General features: G+C 43.4%; 1 protein-coding gene across 3 annotated transcripts in view; it reads left to right on the top strand.

Moving 5' to 3' along the window:
• The window catches only part of C3H20orf194 (chromosome 3 C20orf194 homolog), a 122705-nt gene that overhangs the window by 38407 nt on the left and 67657 nt on the right, over positions 1-16641 (top strand). For 2 of the 3 annotated variants that reach the window (XM_021192496.2, XM_029536921.1), the window contains exons 10-14: positions 689-824; positions 6903-6984; positions 7943-7979; positions 15114-15201; positions 16368-16444. In XM_021192496.2, the coding sequence (XP_021048155.1) occupies positions 689-824; positions 6903-6984; positions 7943-7979; positions 15114-15201; positions 16368-16444 (420 nt within the window). The remainder of the gene's footprint in view (positions 1-688; positions 825-6902; positions 6985-7942; positions 7980-15113; positions 15202-16367; positions 16445-16641) is intronic. The other variant, XM_029536920.1, reaches the window with a different exon arrangement.

The following is a 16641-nucleotide window of genomic DNA, read 5'->3' as shown; positions in this document are numbered from 1 at the left end:
CTTTCTTTCTTTCTTTCTTTCTTTCTTTCATTGGATATTTTCTTTATTTACATTTCAAATGTTATCCCCTTTCCCGGGTTTCCCCTCTGGAAACCCTCTATCCTATTCCCCCTCCCCCTACTTCTATGAGGGTGCTCTCCTACCCACCCACCCACTCCTGCCTTCCCACCCTGGCATTCCCCTACACTGGGGAATCAAGCCTTCCCAGAACCAAGAGCCTCTCCTCCCATTGATGCCATCCTCTGCTACATATGCATCTGGAACCATGGGTCTTTCCATGTGTACTCTTTGGCTGGAGGTTTAGTCCCTGAGAGCTCTGGGGAATCTGATTGGTTGACATTGTTGTTCTTCCTCTGCCTCCCAAGTGCTGGGATTAAAGGCATGAGCCACCACTGGCTAAATAAATCTTTAAAAAAAAAAAAGGGGGTAGCATCATTATATTATTTAGAGCAGACTCTTGTAACTGATTTCTCAAAAAGGAGGTCAGGCAGGAAGCATAAACTTCTCAGGGGTGTAGTTCCAACCCTCATGGTCACTAGGACAAATCAGAGACATCCGACATCCCTTCCAGTTCAGCCAAGAGCACTACATAGACTGGGCTTTGCCCATCCTATGGTCACACCACTCAGAAGAGCCTAAGGTCCAGTCCTGGGGCCTTGTCTGACCACATGTTGACTTGCTGTTCTAGCCCTCATCGACAGCCTTTTGTTCTCTTTGGTAACCACTCCACACGGGACAACCTGAGCGCTGGCAGCTTTAACTTCCCTTCTGAAGGGCATCTGGTGCGCAACACTGGCCCTGCAGGGAGCTTTGCCAAACACATGGTGAGTGGCCAGACTGTCTGGTACTTGGTTACTTTTACTAATAACAAGAAAGGGCTGCTGGCCAAAAGGAATCTCTTTCAGTTATTATGTTGACTTAGTCCTGAATTTGAAGTTGTTTTATGTAGCTGGTCTTTGCTACTTTATGGGTTCTTTTTATTTTATTCCCCCAGGTTCACCCTGTATCACTAGATAAGAGTGAAAGGGGGAGGGGGAGGAAGGGAATGAGAGAGAGAAAGATCCACAAATCTTCTATCCTTTTGTTTCTTTGAGCACAACTGCTAACAAACCGCAACCAACTCACCTGAACAACCACCAGCCGCCAACCCCCAACCCTACCTCTTGGGGCTCTAGCATCTATTTATACACTGTCTTAAATAGGGTTTTGATGCTGTGAACAGACACCATGACCAAGGCAACTCTTTTTTTTTTTTAAAGATTATTATTTATTTATTATATGTAAGTACACAGTAGCTGTTTCCAGACACCCCAGAAGAGGGCATCATCTCATTACAGATGGTTGTGAGCCACCATGAGGTTGTTGGGATTTGAACTCAGGACCTTTGGAAGAGCAGTCAGGGCTCTTAACCGCTGAGCCACCTCTCCAGCTCAAGGCAACTCTTATAAGGACAACATTTAATTAGGGCTGACTTACAGGTTCAGAGGTTCAGTCCATTATCATCAAGATGGGAGCATGGCAGCATCCAGGCAGGCATGATGCAGAAGAAGCTGAGAGTTCTACATCTTCATCTGAAGGCTGCTAGCAGAATACTGACTTCTAGGCAGCTAGGATGAGGGTCTTAAAGCCCACAACCACAGTGCCTACTCTAACAGGGCCACACCTTCTAATAGTGCCACTCCCTGGGGCCAAGCATATAAAAACCGTCATATACACCCTTCCAAAGTTCCCAGAATTCCAAATGTCACACAGTTGCAGAAACTCTCTGCTGCTGACAAAACCATGCCTCTGCTAGAGCATGAGACAGTTTAAAGTCAGCTGCTGCAGACGGTCTAAAGCAGCCCCAGTCCCCACACCTGGGATTAAAATGAAAGCACATTCTTATAATATTTCTGTTTTGTTTTTTTAAAAAAAAAAATCCAGGTTGGAGAGATAGCTCAGTGGTTAAGAGCACTGACTCCTCTTCCAGAGATCCTGAGTTCAAATCCCAGCAACCACATGGTGGTTCACAACCATCTGTAATGGGATCCAATGTCCTCTTCTGGTGTGTCTGAAGACAGGGACAGTGTACTCATGTACATAAAATAATATTAAAAAAAAATCCAAAATTGTCACTGTATTTTTACAGTGAAAAGAAGTGACTGTGTATATTTTAAGTATTGGGTTTTGGAAACATTTGTTTACAGTTATTTTAGTGTGTGTGTGTGTGTGTGTGTGTGTGTGTGTGTGTGTGTGCGCGCGCACACGCGCACACGTGCCTATGGAACTTACCCACCATGCATGCGCTGGTACTCAGATGATAATTGGCAGGATGCTCTCCTCTACTGTGTGGGTCCTGGGGATCAAACTCAGGCTGCCAGGCTTTGCAGCAACCATCTTTATCTCCTAAGCCATCTTGCTGGCCCAAAAACGTTTTAACTTTTAAATATTTGAAGGAAAATGGTTGAAAAAAAAATACTTTTCCCAGGCGGTTCTTTGTCAATAAAATAAAATTTTCAGAATTTGAAAGTAGATTCTAAGCCTAAATTTGTTAAATCCTGACTGCTAAGGATGTTATAGAACCAGTTCTTTCCTTCTGTCTTTATATGGGTTCTAGGGATTGAACTCAGGTCATTAGGCTTGATCTACTGAGCTGCCTCACCTGCCCTCTGATTGTTCATTATTACGTGATGTGTATCATTTGCCATACTCTTTAAAGCATTAGGGGCCAAGGAAATAGCTCAGGGTTGAGATCCTGAAGCCCACATAAAAGCCTGACACGGTGAAGCAGATATGTATGAATCCAGTGTGCGCCGATCGCAAGGTGGGAGGTAGAGACAGAAGGCTCTAGAGGCTTGAGGGCTGGGTAGCCTGGCGTAGACAGCAGCCTGTTTCAGACAAGGTGAAAAGGCTCAGAAGGCTGTCTAAGCACATACCAAGCCATGTTTGTGGCTGCACCCACATGTATGAGTCTGTACAACCCTTGTATACACACATGCACAAATAAAAGGGACCATTACACTTGAGTATAGGACTCTAATGATTGTCAAAGTCTATGCAGTCTTAATAGAATTTTAAACATTTTCAAATGTTTTTAACAAAGTGCTTTTAAAAATGTTGCAGAATGTTAGGAAAGCTAGAATGGTAGGTGTAGTTATTTTTTAATTAGGATTTTTGAGAACACAAGACTCACGTGGATATGGTTTAGCATTTCAGGGCTGAAAGCTTGAAATCTTTGGGCCACCTCCAAGCTAGCTCAGGTTAGAGGTCTGCCAGAATGCGTGTTCTATAGCATGTTGCTGTCCTGTTATCCTGTCCAGAGAAGAGGCATTTCTGTATTACTTGTTGACTTCAGGTATTAAATCCAAAATAGAGACTTGTATAGTATATATCCTAGTATATATCCCATATTTTTAAAATAGGATACCTATACTTTCCCTTAACCCACTAAGTTCATCTAAATTCCCTGGACATTTGATAGATGGTCTCATTAATTCAGGACCAATGATATGGTGATTAAGTTTTCTGGCTTTCTTTATCGTGTGTGTGTGTGTGTGTGTGTGTGTGTGTGTGTGTGTGTGTGTGTGTTTGTGTGTGTGTAATATCTACAGGGAAATGCCCTCAGCTATTCAAGACATAGGCTCACAAAACCAAAAACTTGTAGATAAAAATTGCAATACCATAGAGAAATATCATCCCTGCCCTGCCTGGAAGGTTGTGGGAAGAGCTAGGCACCCTCCCTCAGGAACTAGAATGGATGCTGTTCCATCTAACTCGCCTTAGGAGAGTCTCAGAGTTTTGACATCACCCATTAATAACAAGTAGCCTCTCTTTTGGGTACAATCCCAGAGGGCCATTCAAGAGCCATGTCTTTCTGGACTGGCAGAGAGCTCAGTGGTTAAGAGCACTAGCTGCCCTTCCAGAAGACCTAGGATTGATTCCCAGCACCCACATGGTGGCTCACAACCATTCATAATTCTAGTTCCAAGGAAGCTGATGTCCTCATCTTAAGGAACAAGGCATGCAAGTGGTGCACAGATATACATACATGAATAAATAAACATAAAATAAAGATAATAAAAAGAAGTATGATTCTGAACTGTTACAAACAAACAATTCTTGGACCCGTTCAGAGAACTAAGATGTCAGGACCAGCTGCCGCTCTGAGCTCTGGAGGAGAGATGAGGCCAAAGAGCATGCTCAGTCCCTTCAAATGGAAATGGTGATGAACTCCTGGGATCTGGGTGTGGACTCGTATGGCTGAGAACCTAATAGAGTATGCAGTCGTAAAGGGAGTGCCACATTTTCATGGGTTGAATTTCTAGAAACCTAATAGACTCTTATGGTAAAGAGCCAACAAAAAATTCCTCATAGATGATGGGCAGGTGGATAAAGTCGTTTATAATTTGAGGAGAGTAGTAAGAAAGGCCTCCTCTCCAGAATAAAAGATTTTACCACAGTCCCGTTCCACTTAGAAGAAAGGCATACTTGCTGGGCAGTTGCTGTGCATCCCTTTAATCTTAGCACTCGGGAGGCAGAGGCAGGCTGATCTCTGAGTTCAAGACCAGTCTGTTCTACAGAGTGAGTTCCAAGATAGCCGGGGCTACACAGAGAAACCCTGTCTCTAGAAACAAAACAAAACAAAAAATAAACAAAAAGACCAAAGGCATTCTCCTAACCCTATCTATTCACAGTCCAGCCTTCCTAGGAAGGAGGGAAGAAAAAGCTAAGACCCTCTAGTGAAGAAGGTCACAAGCACACTCAGATTCAATCGTAAGGTTAGAGAATCTCCCCTCCCCATTCCCTTGGCGCCACCCCAGCAGACCTTCAGTGTAGCAGCAGCAGATCATACAAGAAGTTCCTCAGGAAACTCAGAGACAGGTCCAGATACCCTGCCTTTGACCATTTAGTTCCCGGATAAAAGACACACACAACCATTATATTTACAATAAGCCTTAAACAGCACAAGAGCTGAGCAGATATCCACTCGCTATGCTATTCAAATCTACCTCCCATCAATAACTCCAGATTATTACTTACTGTGTTTTATCTTAGCTGCTCTTAATTCCAACTGACCAGTCTTTTGTGGCTCACCTAACCCATGGTAGTTTCTCTTCCTCCTTCACCTCCTTCTCTTCTTTATTCTCCTCCAACCCCAAAACCTACACTCTACCTATATCTCTTTAACCAACTATTGACTGTTGGCATCTTTTTTTGTTTGTTTGTTTTGTTTTGTTTTGTTTTTTGAGACAGGGTTTCTCTGTATAGCCCTGGCTGTCCTGGAACTCACTTTGTAGACCAGGGTGGCCTCGAACAAAGAAATCCACCTGCCTCTGCCTCCCGAGTGCTGGGATTAAAGTCATGCGTCACCACGCCCGGCTGACTGTTGGCATCTTTATTTACCAATCAGAAATAACTTGGGGACAGAGTTACTTAGATCTTTGTGCAGACTCCAGGTCTTGGGGACCTGCACTTAGCGTTACAATAGCCAAGTAAGACCAAACCTCAACACAGAGACATATACAAGGCTACAAGAAAAGGAAGCCCATGGTACTTGAAGCTCCAAAAAATACCAAACACAGTTTAATACCCAGTCAGATTAACATCATTTTTCACTAAAGACTTGCTTTTTTTTCAGGCCCTGTTACGAGAGTTATTGTATCTAGCTTTGACAGAAAGTTACAAGGCATATCAAAAGTTGAGGGAAAAGTATTGTGTGAAAAGACAAATGTGTTATTTCTAAAACTTCAGGTCTATGGCAGATATCTGTAATCTCCTCACTTGGAAGTTGGGACAGGAAAGTTGCAAGTTCAAGACTAGCTTGAGCAACATAGCAACACTCTTGTCTGATGGGAGTGGGCTGGTGGTGGTAATATAACCTTCAGAACCAGATAAGACTCATATTTTAAACTTCTTAGAATTTATTTTTATTATTATTGTTATTTGCAGGATAAGATATTGTGATAAAACACTGACTGAAGCAACTTAGTAAGGGAAAGGATTTTTTTGGCTTATACTTTGAGATCACAGTCCATCACTGAGGGAAGTTGGGGCAGGAACTCAGGCTGGCAATTGAATTGTAGACTGTGGAAGAGCTGGTTCCCTCGCCTGCTTAGCTAGCTTCCTTGTACTGCCTAAGGCCACTCCCCACCATTGGATAGGTCTCTTCCATCTATTCATCAAGACAGTTCCCCTCTAGACACGCCCACAAATAGCCTGATCTGGGTAATCCTTCAATTGAGACTCTCTCATCAGGTGTGTTAGACTATGTCGTATTGACAGTTAGTTAGCTAGAACCCCCTCCCCAAGTCATGTAGTAGAAGGAGAGAACCAACTCCCCCAAAGTTGTTTTCTGAATTCCATATGTACACTATTAGTAATCTGTTTGCACCCCTCACACAAATGAAACCAAAATTAAAAACACATATTTGAATTTAAACAAATAAATACTATTGTTTGAATCAAATTAAGTCATCTTTGTCTATAAAAATAAATTAGGCCGGGCAGTGGTGGCACACACCTTTAATCCCAACAGGAGGATTTCTGAGTTTGAGGCCAGCCTGGTCTACAGAGTGAGTTCCAGGTCAGCCAGGGCTATACAGAGAAACCCTGTCTCGGAGAAAGAAAAAAAAAAAAAGTAAATCAGATTCAGTTAAATAAACGTCGTTGTATTAACTCTTTACTTTTCATTTCTTCAGCATTACTTGTCTAAGTATGTTCCTTTTTAAGAGTTTGATTATTGTGTGTATGTTCATGAAGCGGGGTATGTGTGTGCCATGCAGATGAGGACAATCTTGTGAAGTCTGTTCCCTCCTTCCATCTTTCCATGGTTTCTGGGGACTGAATTTAGATGGCCAGGCCTGTGAGCCAGCTCACCAGCTCCTAGAATACTCATCTTTCTTTCCTCTCCCCACAACGTTCAGGTCGCTCAGTGTGTCTCACCAAAGGGACCTCTGGCCTGTTCAAGAACATACTTTTTTGGAGCTACTCATGTTCCTTATTTGGGTAAGTCTTTGTAAATAGTTATCTTACTAGCTCTTACCTAATGTTTTTTCCTATGAAAGAGACATTATTATACAATTTACTATTTTATGCAAAATTCCATCTTGTGGGCATTTCTCCTTCCCCGATTAAAACTATAGGGTCAACTTGTCTAACTCATTCCTCACAGAATGCATTTCAGTTCAACCTATAGTTTGAAGTCTAGCTGTGTTTATCCCCTGTGCTGAGTGTCAGAAAGGCCAAGATTAATGAGACAGTTTGGGATAGCTGGGATGTGAGCTCCATTCGGATCACATGACTGAACTCCTGCCTAGCTGCTTTGTGAGAAGAAGGAGTAGGCTGTGATAGGACACCCCAAGGCTGAGGACTTGCAACAGTGAACTTCAGGAAGGCTAGGCTCAGTAGGGAACCCTGCTTGCAGGGGTGCTCTGAAGCTTCGGGTGTCCAAAGAGACATGGGGGGAAACTTTTGAATTGAGTATGGCTCTCAGCATTGCTTCTCAGAGGTCAGGATATCAGAGGCCATTCATATAGTATCCAGGAAACTCTGGAAAGAACGACTACTTAGATCAGATCATTAAGAAAATTAAAAAACAGCCAGGCAGTGGTGGCACACGCCTTTAATCCCAGGCAGGCGAATTTCTGAGTTCGAGGCCAACCTGGTCTACAGACTAAGTTCCAGGACAGCCAGGGCTACACAGAGAATCTCTGTCTCGAAAAACCAAAAAGAAAAGAAAAAAAAAAAACTTAACATTAATGTGTGTGTGTGTGTGTGTGTGTGTGTGTGTGTGTGTGTGTGTGTGTGTGTGTTGTATAAAAACATTCACCTAAGATTCTGGAAATGAATTGAAAAAGAGTCAGGGGGTAAATGAAAGTCCACGAAAACTCTGGGAAGAGGCAAGTACTGCTTGCCGTCTGTGCGTGTGGAGTGTGTATTTAACCCGGAGCATTTCCCTTTGCAGGTGACCACGAGAAGCTGCCCAGGACCACCGAGCAAATGTAAGTCCTTATGCCAGATTGCTTTCCTCTTCTCTGAGGCCCTCCTGCTTCCCCTTGGGTTTCCAGCTTCTGAGAGTGGCTGCTTACGAGGCAGACTGCTGTATATGGCCCAGCCAGTCCCAGAACAGCTCAGTCTGGAGCCTCGTCCAGAGGGCTTGCCAGCTTTGCCATCTGCTCCTCCCTCTGGAATGCCTCCTGCTCTCCCTGTGTGTGCCCATACATTTGTATGACATAACTTCCCTTCCTGCATTTTACAGTAAAAAAATACTTAATTGAGGGTTTTTCATAAACCAAAACCTTCTGCAATTCCTTGGGGGAAGTCTGATATCTCTTGTGGTCTGCAGAGTTCTTTCTGGACTTGACATTCAGACTTGTGCACAGAGCTGTGCTCAGTCTCAGCCATGTGCTTTAGAGGGGTCCTTCTTAGTACTAAATTCCCTCCCTTCACATAACTGAGGAACGCACAGATCGGAAATAGATCTTGAAGCTCTAAAAAGTCAGCTCTTGACCTGAGTCCCCAGCATAGCTGAGTTCTAGACCATTTCTTTGCAATGGCCAGCAGGGATTGGCCACAGATAATTGTCTATAGATCACATCAAACTCCTGGGCATGAGGTAATGTAGCTGCAGCGTTCCTGTTGAGCATCAGAGCTGCTTTGGTTAGGTGTTAGTCAGTGTCATCCCCTTCTTGCACAGGCTGTGTACTCTGTAAAATGACAGCTTCCTTCTCCCGTTGGAGAGGAGTAAGAATCAAGACTGCACAAAGTGCATGCTTCTATTAGAATCTCCAAACAAGCGTTCAGGGACCATGGATTGACCACAGTAAAGCTTCTGTGACACAAGGCTACACATGACATCTGCTTACTGCACATGACAGTCTGCTTACTACATATAACTGTCTGCTTTTTATTCCTCTTGACACAGAGTAATATCAGTAACTTTCCTTGTCACCATGATAAAATACTAAAATACCAAAAAATAAAAATTACAAAGGGAAGGAGCAGCAAGATGTCTCAGCAGGTGAGAGCGCTCACTGCCAATCTGTGTACACAGTGCCCTGTGTGTGACACTGTTTCTGGGGAGGCATAAACAAACATTTCGCTTTACCACAAAAGTTGAGCTTGGTAAACCAGTGAGTTTATTGGGGGTTACTTCCGGAAGTGTGGATGACCTCAAAGGCAGCCACAATTGTGGCAATGGCTGCCCGCTCCAACTTGGGTGATGCTTGAAGCTCACTGCACAGCTTGTGAGCAGCTCAACAGACTAGAGAGCCTCCTCTGCAGCCTTGACTGCTCATGTAGCCCTGGAGAGAGGGAGGGGCCTTGTGAAGTTGTTCAGTTTCAGGGACTTCTGAGACTTAGCAAGTTGTTTAGTTTCTGAGTCTTAACTTTGCTTAGGATTTCCTGAGTCTTCCCAGGACTTCCAAGGCAGATTCAGGGAACCTCTGAGTTTGAAACCAGCCTGGACTATACACTGAATTCTAGGATAGCCAGGGCTACACAGAGAAACCCTGTCCTGAAAAAACAAACAAAAGAATAAATAAATAAAAGATAGAATTCTAAGTTTTAATGAGCATTCCCTTCAAGATGGAATATTTCATCTGGGAGGAAATTGCCACACAACATGGTTGCAGTCTGCATACCCTCCCACACAGAAATGAATAAATAAGTATGTTTTTAAAATAAAAGGGCCAGCAATGACTTAACTGGTAAAAACACTTTCTTTTTGGTTTTTTCGAGACAGGGTTTTTCTCTGTATAGCCATGGCTGTCCTGGAACTCACTTTGTAGACCAGGCTGGCCTTGAACTCAGAAATCCGCCTGCCTCTGCCTCCCAAGTGCTGGGATTAAAGGTGTGCGGGTGTGCGCCACCACTGCCGGCTTTTTTTTTTTTTTTTTGTAAAAACACTTCTGAGCAAGTGGGGTGACCTGAATTCTATTCCCAGAACCCACAAAAACCTGGATGGCATGGCTTGCATTCATAATTCCAGTATTCTTGTGTCAGGATAGAAGGCAGAGACAGGGAAATTGCCTGGAAATCATGGGCCAATTAACATAGAGACCACAGAGCAGCAGGAACAGCCAGAAAGACCCTGCTTCAGCAAGGTGATAGGAAAGAAGTTGTCATCTATCCATGTGCTGTGGCACATGCATACTCCTCACCCCATAACACACATGCCATATGGATACATCCAGTAATAATAGTGATAAATAAACCTGATAGTTCAAGTGTACAGTCTTTGAGGCAGAGAATTCATGGCTGGAAGAACATGAAGTGGCTGACCTCATTGCAGCCACAGTCAGGAGTCAAGGAGCTAATGTTCACATTTAGCTGAGTCAACACAGCTAACCTAATCTAGATAATCTCTTAGAGACATGCCCAAAGCTTTCTCCTGAGTGATTCTAGATCTGTCAAGTTGATAATAGTAATCATTACAAGGATCCTGTGGTATAGCTCAGGCTGGTGTGGAACTTGCTGAGATGTCTTCTGCATGTTCCCACTCGGTGTTAGAATTACAGGTGTGAGCCACCATGCTTCGCTTAATCTGCCTTTTATTGGAGGGCAGGGGAGTCAGGTGTGGCAGCTCACACCTGGAATCTCAGCATTGAGGAAGATGAAATAGGTAAATTGCCACAACTTCCAGGCTAGCCTCATCTACAGAGTGAGTCCCTGTCTGGGAAAATATAATACAAATTATATAATCAGTACAGAAAATATGAAAATAAAGAGAGGACAGTAGATCATAATTCTCTCTGGCACTACCTCTGATATCTTGTATCAGTATATCTTCCTGTGCACCTGAAATGGGCTGTATTTTGGGAGGTTGGAAAGATAGCTCAGTGGTTAAGAGAACATATTGCTCTTATGGAGAACCAGAGTTAAATTCCCAGCTCGTTGAAGATGATCCACTAGAAGTAATTCTTGACAACGATGATAATTAAACCAATAAAAAGGATATGAGTTCTCTTATTAGCTGGTAACCAAGGACTGCTCATGCCTCAGAGTCTCTTGAGGCTGAAGCTCAGTGGGGAATAGTTTTTAAAGACAAACCCCACAATTACAATCAGTGTTTGGGGGAATCTGAGTGACGTCTTTCTGCAGAGCTGAGCAGTATTTTCCAGATGCTGCGTGACAGTTACTTCTGACTTACACACTTCCTACTAGTGATCTTAGTTTACGTTTTAGTCTAAACAAATATCAGTTACTCTGGCTAGTACTATAGACCCTGGTCAGGAACACAGGCAGTCCCAAAAACATTGCTGAGTCAAATGTGGCTGTTGAGGAGATGGCACACTGAGGAGTGCCTAGGCAGACATAAAGTAGTCAGGACAAGAGGTCACCACAGTAGCCATATCATCACAGCCACCTGTGGCTCTGGGTCTAGGAGCTCTGATGTCTTCTTCTGGCCTCTGGGCATCCTACACACATAATTCAAATTTGGGAGGGAGAAGATTGTGCTTTTAGATTATATGTCGCTTTAACCACAATGTGCTTATTAGGTTTTCCTTTTTTTTTTTAAATATACATTTATTTAAAAGTTGACTTTTTCCATTCCTATGCCCCATCTGCTTAGCCACTGCCTAGGATCCTTATTCTGGACCATTTGAACAAAATCCATTGGTGCCTTACATCAGGGATTAATATTAAGGTGTACCTAAGCCCACGTCAGATACCCCAGACCACAGTGATAGTGAGGACCGATGACAGTAACACAACAGGCCATTAAGTGACTTGGTTTATGTACTGAGCTATTGTCTAAAGTGTTCTATAGGACAGGCCAAGTAAAGTAGGGCTAGCTAATAATTAGATTAGGTGATACCTGAACCGAGGTAATTAGGGTGGGGGCGGGGTACCTAGCCAGTGTTGGATTGAATGATATTTGAACCAAGACAGTGAGGGGGTGGGGTGTCTTTGTATATCTTGAAGTTTAGACTTAATAAAACTTCACCCCATCCAATGTGGTAGCACACATACATATCTCCATATTTGCGTTAGGAGGTAGACAGGAGCCAGAGTTTAAGATCATTCTTGGCTACATAACAACTTCAGGTTTGGGTTAGGCCTCACGAACCCCTACCTCAAAAACAAAACTGTCAGAATAATAACAACAAAAAACATAGATCCTTCACATAAGTGTCATGGTGTGGGGAAATCTTTCTAGTCTCACTCAGAAGTAAACAAACTCATGGTTAGTGTCCCTCACATGGTTAGTGTCCCTCATGTGGTTAGTGTCCTTCATGTTGTTAGTGTCCCTCACGTGGTTAGTGTCCCTCACAGGCCTCTCTCCGTCACTATTCCTTCTGCTGTGGCCTGCCTCACAACCAGGAACTTGCCTCTTTTTTCCTTTATTTATTTATTTATTTGGTTTTCGAGACAGGGTTTCTTTGTATAGCCCTGGCTGTCCTGGAACTCACTTGGTAGACCAGGCTGGCCTCGAACTCAGAAATCCGCCTGCCTCTGCCTCCCGAGTGCTGGGATTAAAGGCCTGTGCCACCAGGCCTGACTTTTTTTCCTCATTTTAATTGTGTGTGTACATGAGTTTAGTGCTCAAGGAAACCAGACAAGTGTGTTGGGTGTCTTGGTGGTTGTGAGCTGCTGGTGTGAGTGCTGAGAACCCAGTGTAGGTGGGGCTACAATTGTTCATAACCACTCAGCAGACTCTCTAGGATGAAATGTATGGTACATGCTGGTCTCAACTGCTGGTCCTCCTGCCTCTCTCGTCAGCATATCCTACAGGGTCTCACTCTGTAGACCAGGCTGGCCTCAAACTCATAGCGCTCTGCCTGTCTCTGCCCCCCTAGTGCTGGGATTAATGGCGTGCACCACCACGCCTGGCTTGTCATTTTGTTATCTGAGATTCTTCATTGCTTTTTAGTCTTCACTCTAATCTATGGCCTATAAGATGGAGATGTGCCACAGAAGGTAAGGAACTGAAGTGGTGACTCTAGTGTGGCACAGAGGAGAGGCACCAAGCTGAGAGTGAAGTTCAAGTTTGCTGTGAGTTTCTGTGACCTCAGACAACATATTCTACTTTCAGAGATATTGTTTGCTGGGTTAGCCCAGATGCCAAACTCTTAACACCATTGGAAGAGTCTCAGAGATTTCAATCCATGTGTTGTGAAGTCTTATCAATTCCTTGCTAAGAAATCCTCTTGCCTTTCAGTGTCTGGTGGAAAAGCCCCTTTTCTCTGTAATTGTCCTAACTGAGAAGAGCCTGGGCATCCTTAATCAGGCATTGTACTTGGACACTGGCCTGCCCCTGTTTCTTTTAACTGAACTCAACCTTTCTTTTGCTGACCACCTGAGATTCCTACCCTGAGTTCATAGTAGCAGCAAACCTTTAGCATGTCTGCTTCGGAAAGGACATGACAAGAATGTGGTGACGTTTGTGGAAGGCCCTCTGTCTGTATCAGTTCATAGGTTCCTGGTGTCTGGGTAGTCACTCCTGCTCACAGAGGCCCAGGAAGTCCCCTGATTTTATTGTTTGCTCACAAATAGGGAAAGTTGTTCTTTTACAGATGAGCTAACTAGTTTCATGGTTTTATTTTGCTCCATTTTTAAAGACTTATTTTTTTTATTATTTTTAATTAGATATATTTGTGTATCTTTATGGGTATTTATGTGTACATGAATATCAGTACCCAAAGAGGCCAGACATGTCACATTCCCTGGGCTAGTTATGGTTGTGAGCCATCTGACAGTGTGGAGATCAAACTGAGGTCCTCTGTAAGCGCAGTGCGTGCTTTGACTCCTGAGCCACCTGCCCAGCCCATTGCTGTCACTGTTCTTGAAAGATTTATTGGGCATAGTGAAGCATGCTTGTAATCCCAACACTTAAGGCAGAGACTGGTGGATCTCTGTGAGTTCAAGGCCAGCCTGGTCTATATAGTGAGTTCCTGACCACACAGGCTACATGGTAAAGTAATGCACTGTCTTAAAAAAACAAAATTAAAGAAGAGTAGAGTACAGCAGATAAACACATGACTTTTTAAAAGTTGAAAGTTCCTTTTTTTTTTTTTTTTTAGTAAGTTAAAATAGGGCTTCTTAAACTCTATCCAATCAACCAGGCTTTTTATTTAAAATTTTAATATATGAATGCTTTGCCTGATATATGCATATATTTGTACCTCATGTACACTTGTAGAGGTAAGTAAAGACCCTCAGCTCCCCTGGAACTATAGTTAAAGATGGCTGTGATCCATTATGAAGGTGCGGGAATCAAACCCAGGTCCTCTGCAAAAGCAGCAAGTGTTCATAACCACTGAGCATCTCTCCAGCCTGACAAACTTTTTTCCCCAATAAAAATGTAAAACTGAGTATATCTGACTAGAAGTAGATATACAGATTATATAACACATTTAATAACAAATTAATAGCCCCCAAGCTGGGCATTGTAGCACACCTACCTTAGCACTTAGGACATGGGTTCGGAAGTGCTCACGTTTGAGGCTAGCCTGGTCTATATTGTGAGTTCTGTGCCAGTCAGGGATCTATAAGGCCCTGACAAAATGACAACAAAACGGAGTCTAAAGAGATGGTTCAGCAGTTGAGAGCACTGGCTGCTCTTTAGAGGACCACGGTCCCATCATCCACTTTAAGGAACTATGAGTTAAAGTTGACAGTTTCATTTGAAAATGAGTTTAGAGTTCTAGTTTTCAATTAGCTCCATTTTGGCACTTTTCCTTGACGTATCTAAATGTCGATTTCTTGGGAGGCAGACACAGTGCTCTGTGCCTGTAATACCAGCAGTTTGGCAGGCAGGAGGGTAGTTTGAGGCCAGCCTGCCTTACATACAAGACTCCGTCTTTGTAAACATCATTATAGACCACCATTTATGGGCATAGAACTCTTCCTAAATAATATATTTTTTTTACTTTATGTGAATGAGTGTTTTGTCTGCGTGTATGTTGTGTACCATGTGTGCTCAGTGCCTTTGGAGACCACAAAACAACATCTTGTCCCCTGGAACTGGAGTTACAATTGTGAGCTGCTGTGACGGTGCTAGGAATTGAACCCAGGTCCTCTTGGAAGAGCAACCAGTGCTCTTAACCACTGAACCATCTCCTCTGCCCCAGGCATACAGCTTTTTACAAGATTATTGCTACTATATTAACCATTACTTTTTGTTTTTAAAGTAGGCTCTTATCCCAGATATATGCTGCTGCTATTGAGGCTGTTTTGGCTGGCATTGCATGTTATGCTAAAACTTGCAGTCTGGCAAAGGTAATTTAAGTACCATATTTCTGTTTTGGTAGTCATCATTTTAATGTAACCCATCCTAACCGTGTTGTTGTTTGGATGCCGTGCAGTGCTCACTTCTGTGGGACTTAGGGCCTTGGTAGCCAAGCCTGTAGCGCTTGAACTGCTGCTGCCTGTGGCCATGCTGCTGCCATTTTATGAGCCTTTATAAACACTCGATTGTGTTAAAGGACAGCCATTGTTTTATTAGTAATTTAGACAAGACACTTTTAGAAGTTAAAGAAAAACAGATTATCCCATTGAATTTTAATAAAGTTATGAAAGCTTATTTTGAGCTACGTGGTTGGTTTCCAGTGATTCAGTGTTTAAAGCTCAATACGGGTTGGAAAGTCTGACTTACCTTTCCTAGGCAGGCATGGGTGTATTTGCTCTCTGACCATTTTCTTCCTTGCTGTTTTGCTGTTAACCTGCCCTGCTGAGTTGGATTCCTAAATCTGACCCAGTAAGATGAGAAGAGACGGCTTGATGCCTTCCAAAGCCAGTAGGACTTTCCTGAAGGAAGCCAGTTGACAGTTGAAAGGTTGTGTATGATGTAGATATCAGAGAGACTGTAGCTGTAGTCACCAGCTCCTTGGCATCCCCTTCCTACTGAGCTCAATTCCTTGTAACAATGTGGATTTTCTCAGCTCCTTTAGCTGCTACATAGTAGAAAGCTCTGCAAAGCCATTAGATGCCCTTCAACTTTAGTTCTCACATCCTTTTTTTCCCTGACTGATCTTCTGTAGGTTGAGTTATTTGAATATTCTCAATGTCTAGCAGAAACTGAGGGCATTGGTCCCTCCCCAGAGCCAAGGAGAAGGAAGGAGGAAGAGGCCCATCTCTAGTGCTCATGTAGCGCTCCCTCCAGCTGCCTAACCAGCTGCTCACCAGCTGCTCACCAGCTGCTCACCAGCTGCTCTCCAGCAGATCAGATGCCAGTGTGCCCCTGCCTAAGTACGTTTCCTGTGAAGCCAGCAGGCACCTACCTGTTCCCCATAACCTGATGCTTTCACTTTAATCTCTTGAGGTATACAAAGTAGTCACATAGAAGGGAAGGGCACTGGCCAACTTTTAGAAGGGCCTTTCCTATCAGAGATACGTATACTTTGCTGCTTAAAAGGTAATTGTTTGCTTTGTTGATGCTTTTACAGGCCAAGGAGGTAGCAGAACACACTCTGGAGTCCGGGTTAGTGCTCACCGAGTTGGCTCCATTCAAAGCAGAGCTACGGTAAGCAATAGCTGGTATTTTTTATGAGAATTTATTTTTAAAAAATTAAGATCATGCTGGGCGGTGGGGGCGCACACCTTTAATCCCAGCACTTGGGAAGCAGAGATAGGCGGATTTCTGAGTTCAAGGCCAGCCTGGTCTACAAAGTGAGTTCCAGGACAGCCAGGGCTATACAGAGAAACCCTGTCTCAAAAAAA

This window comes from Mus pahari, chromosome 3 (assembly GCF_900095145.1).
Source record: "Mus pahari chromosome 3, PAHARI_EIJ_v1.1, whole genome shotgun sequence".
Classification (NCBI taxonomy): Eukaryota; Metazoa; Chordata; class Mammalia; order Rodentia; family Muridae; genus Mus; species Mus pahari.
The sequence above is the reverse complement of the archived record's forward strand: the minus strand, read 5'-3'. Positions and strand labels throughout refer to the sequence as shown.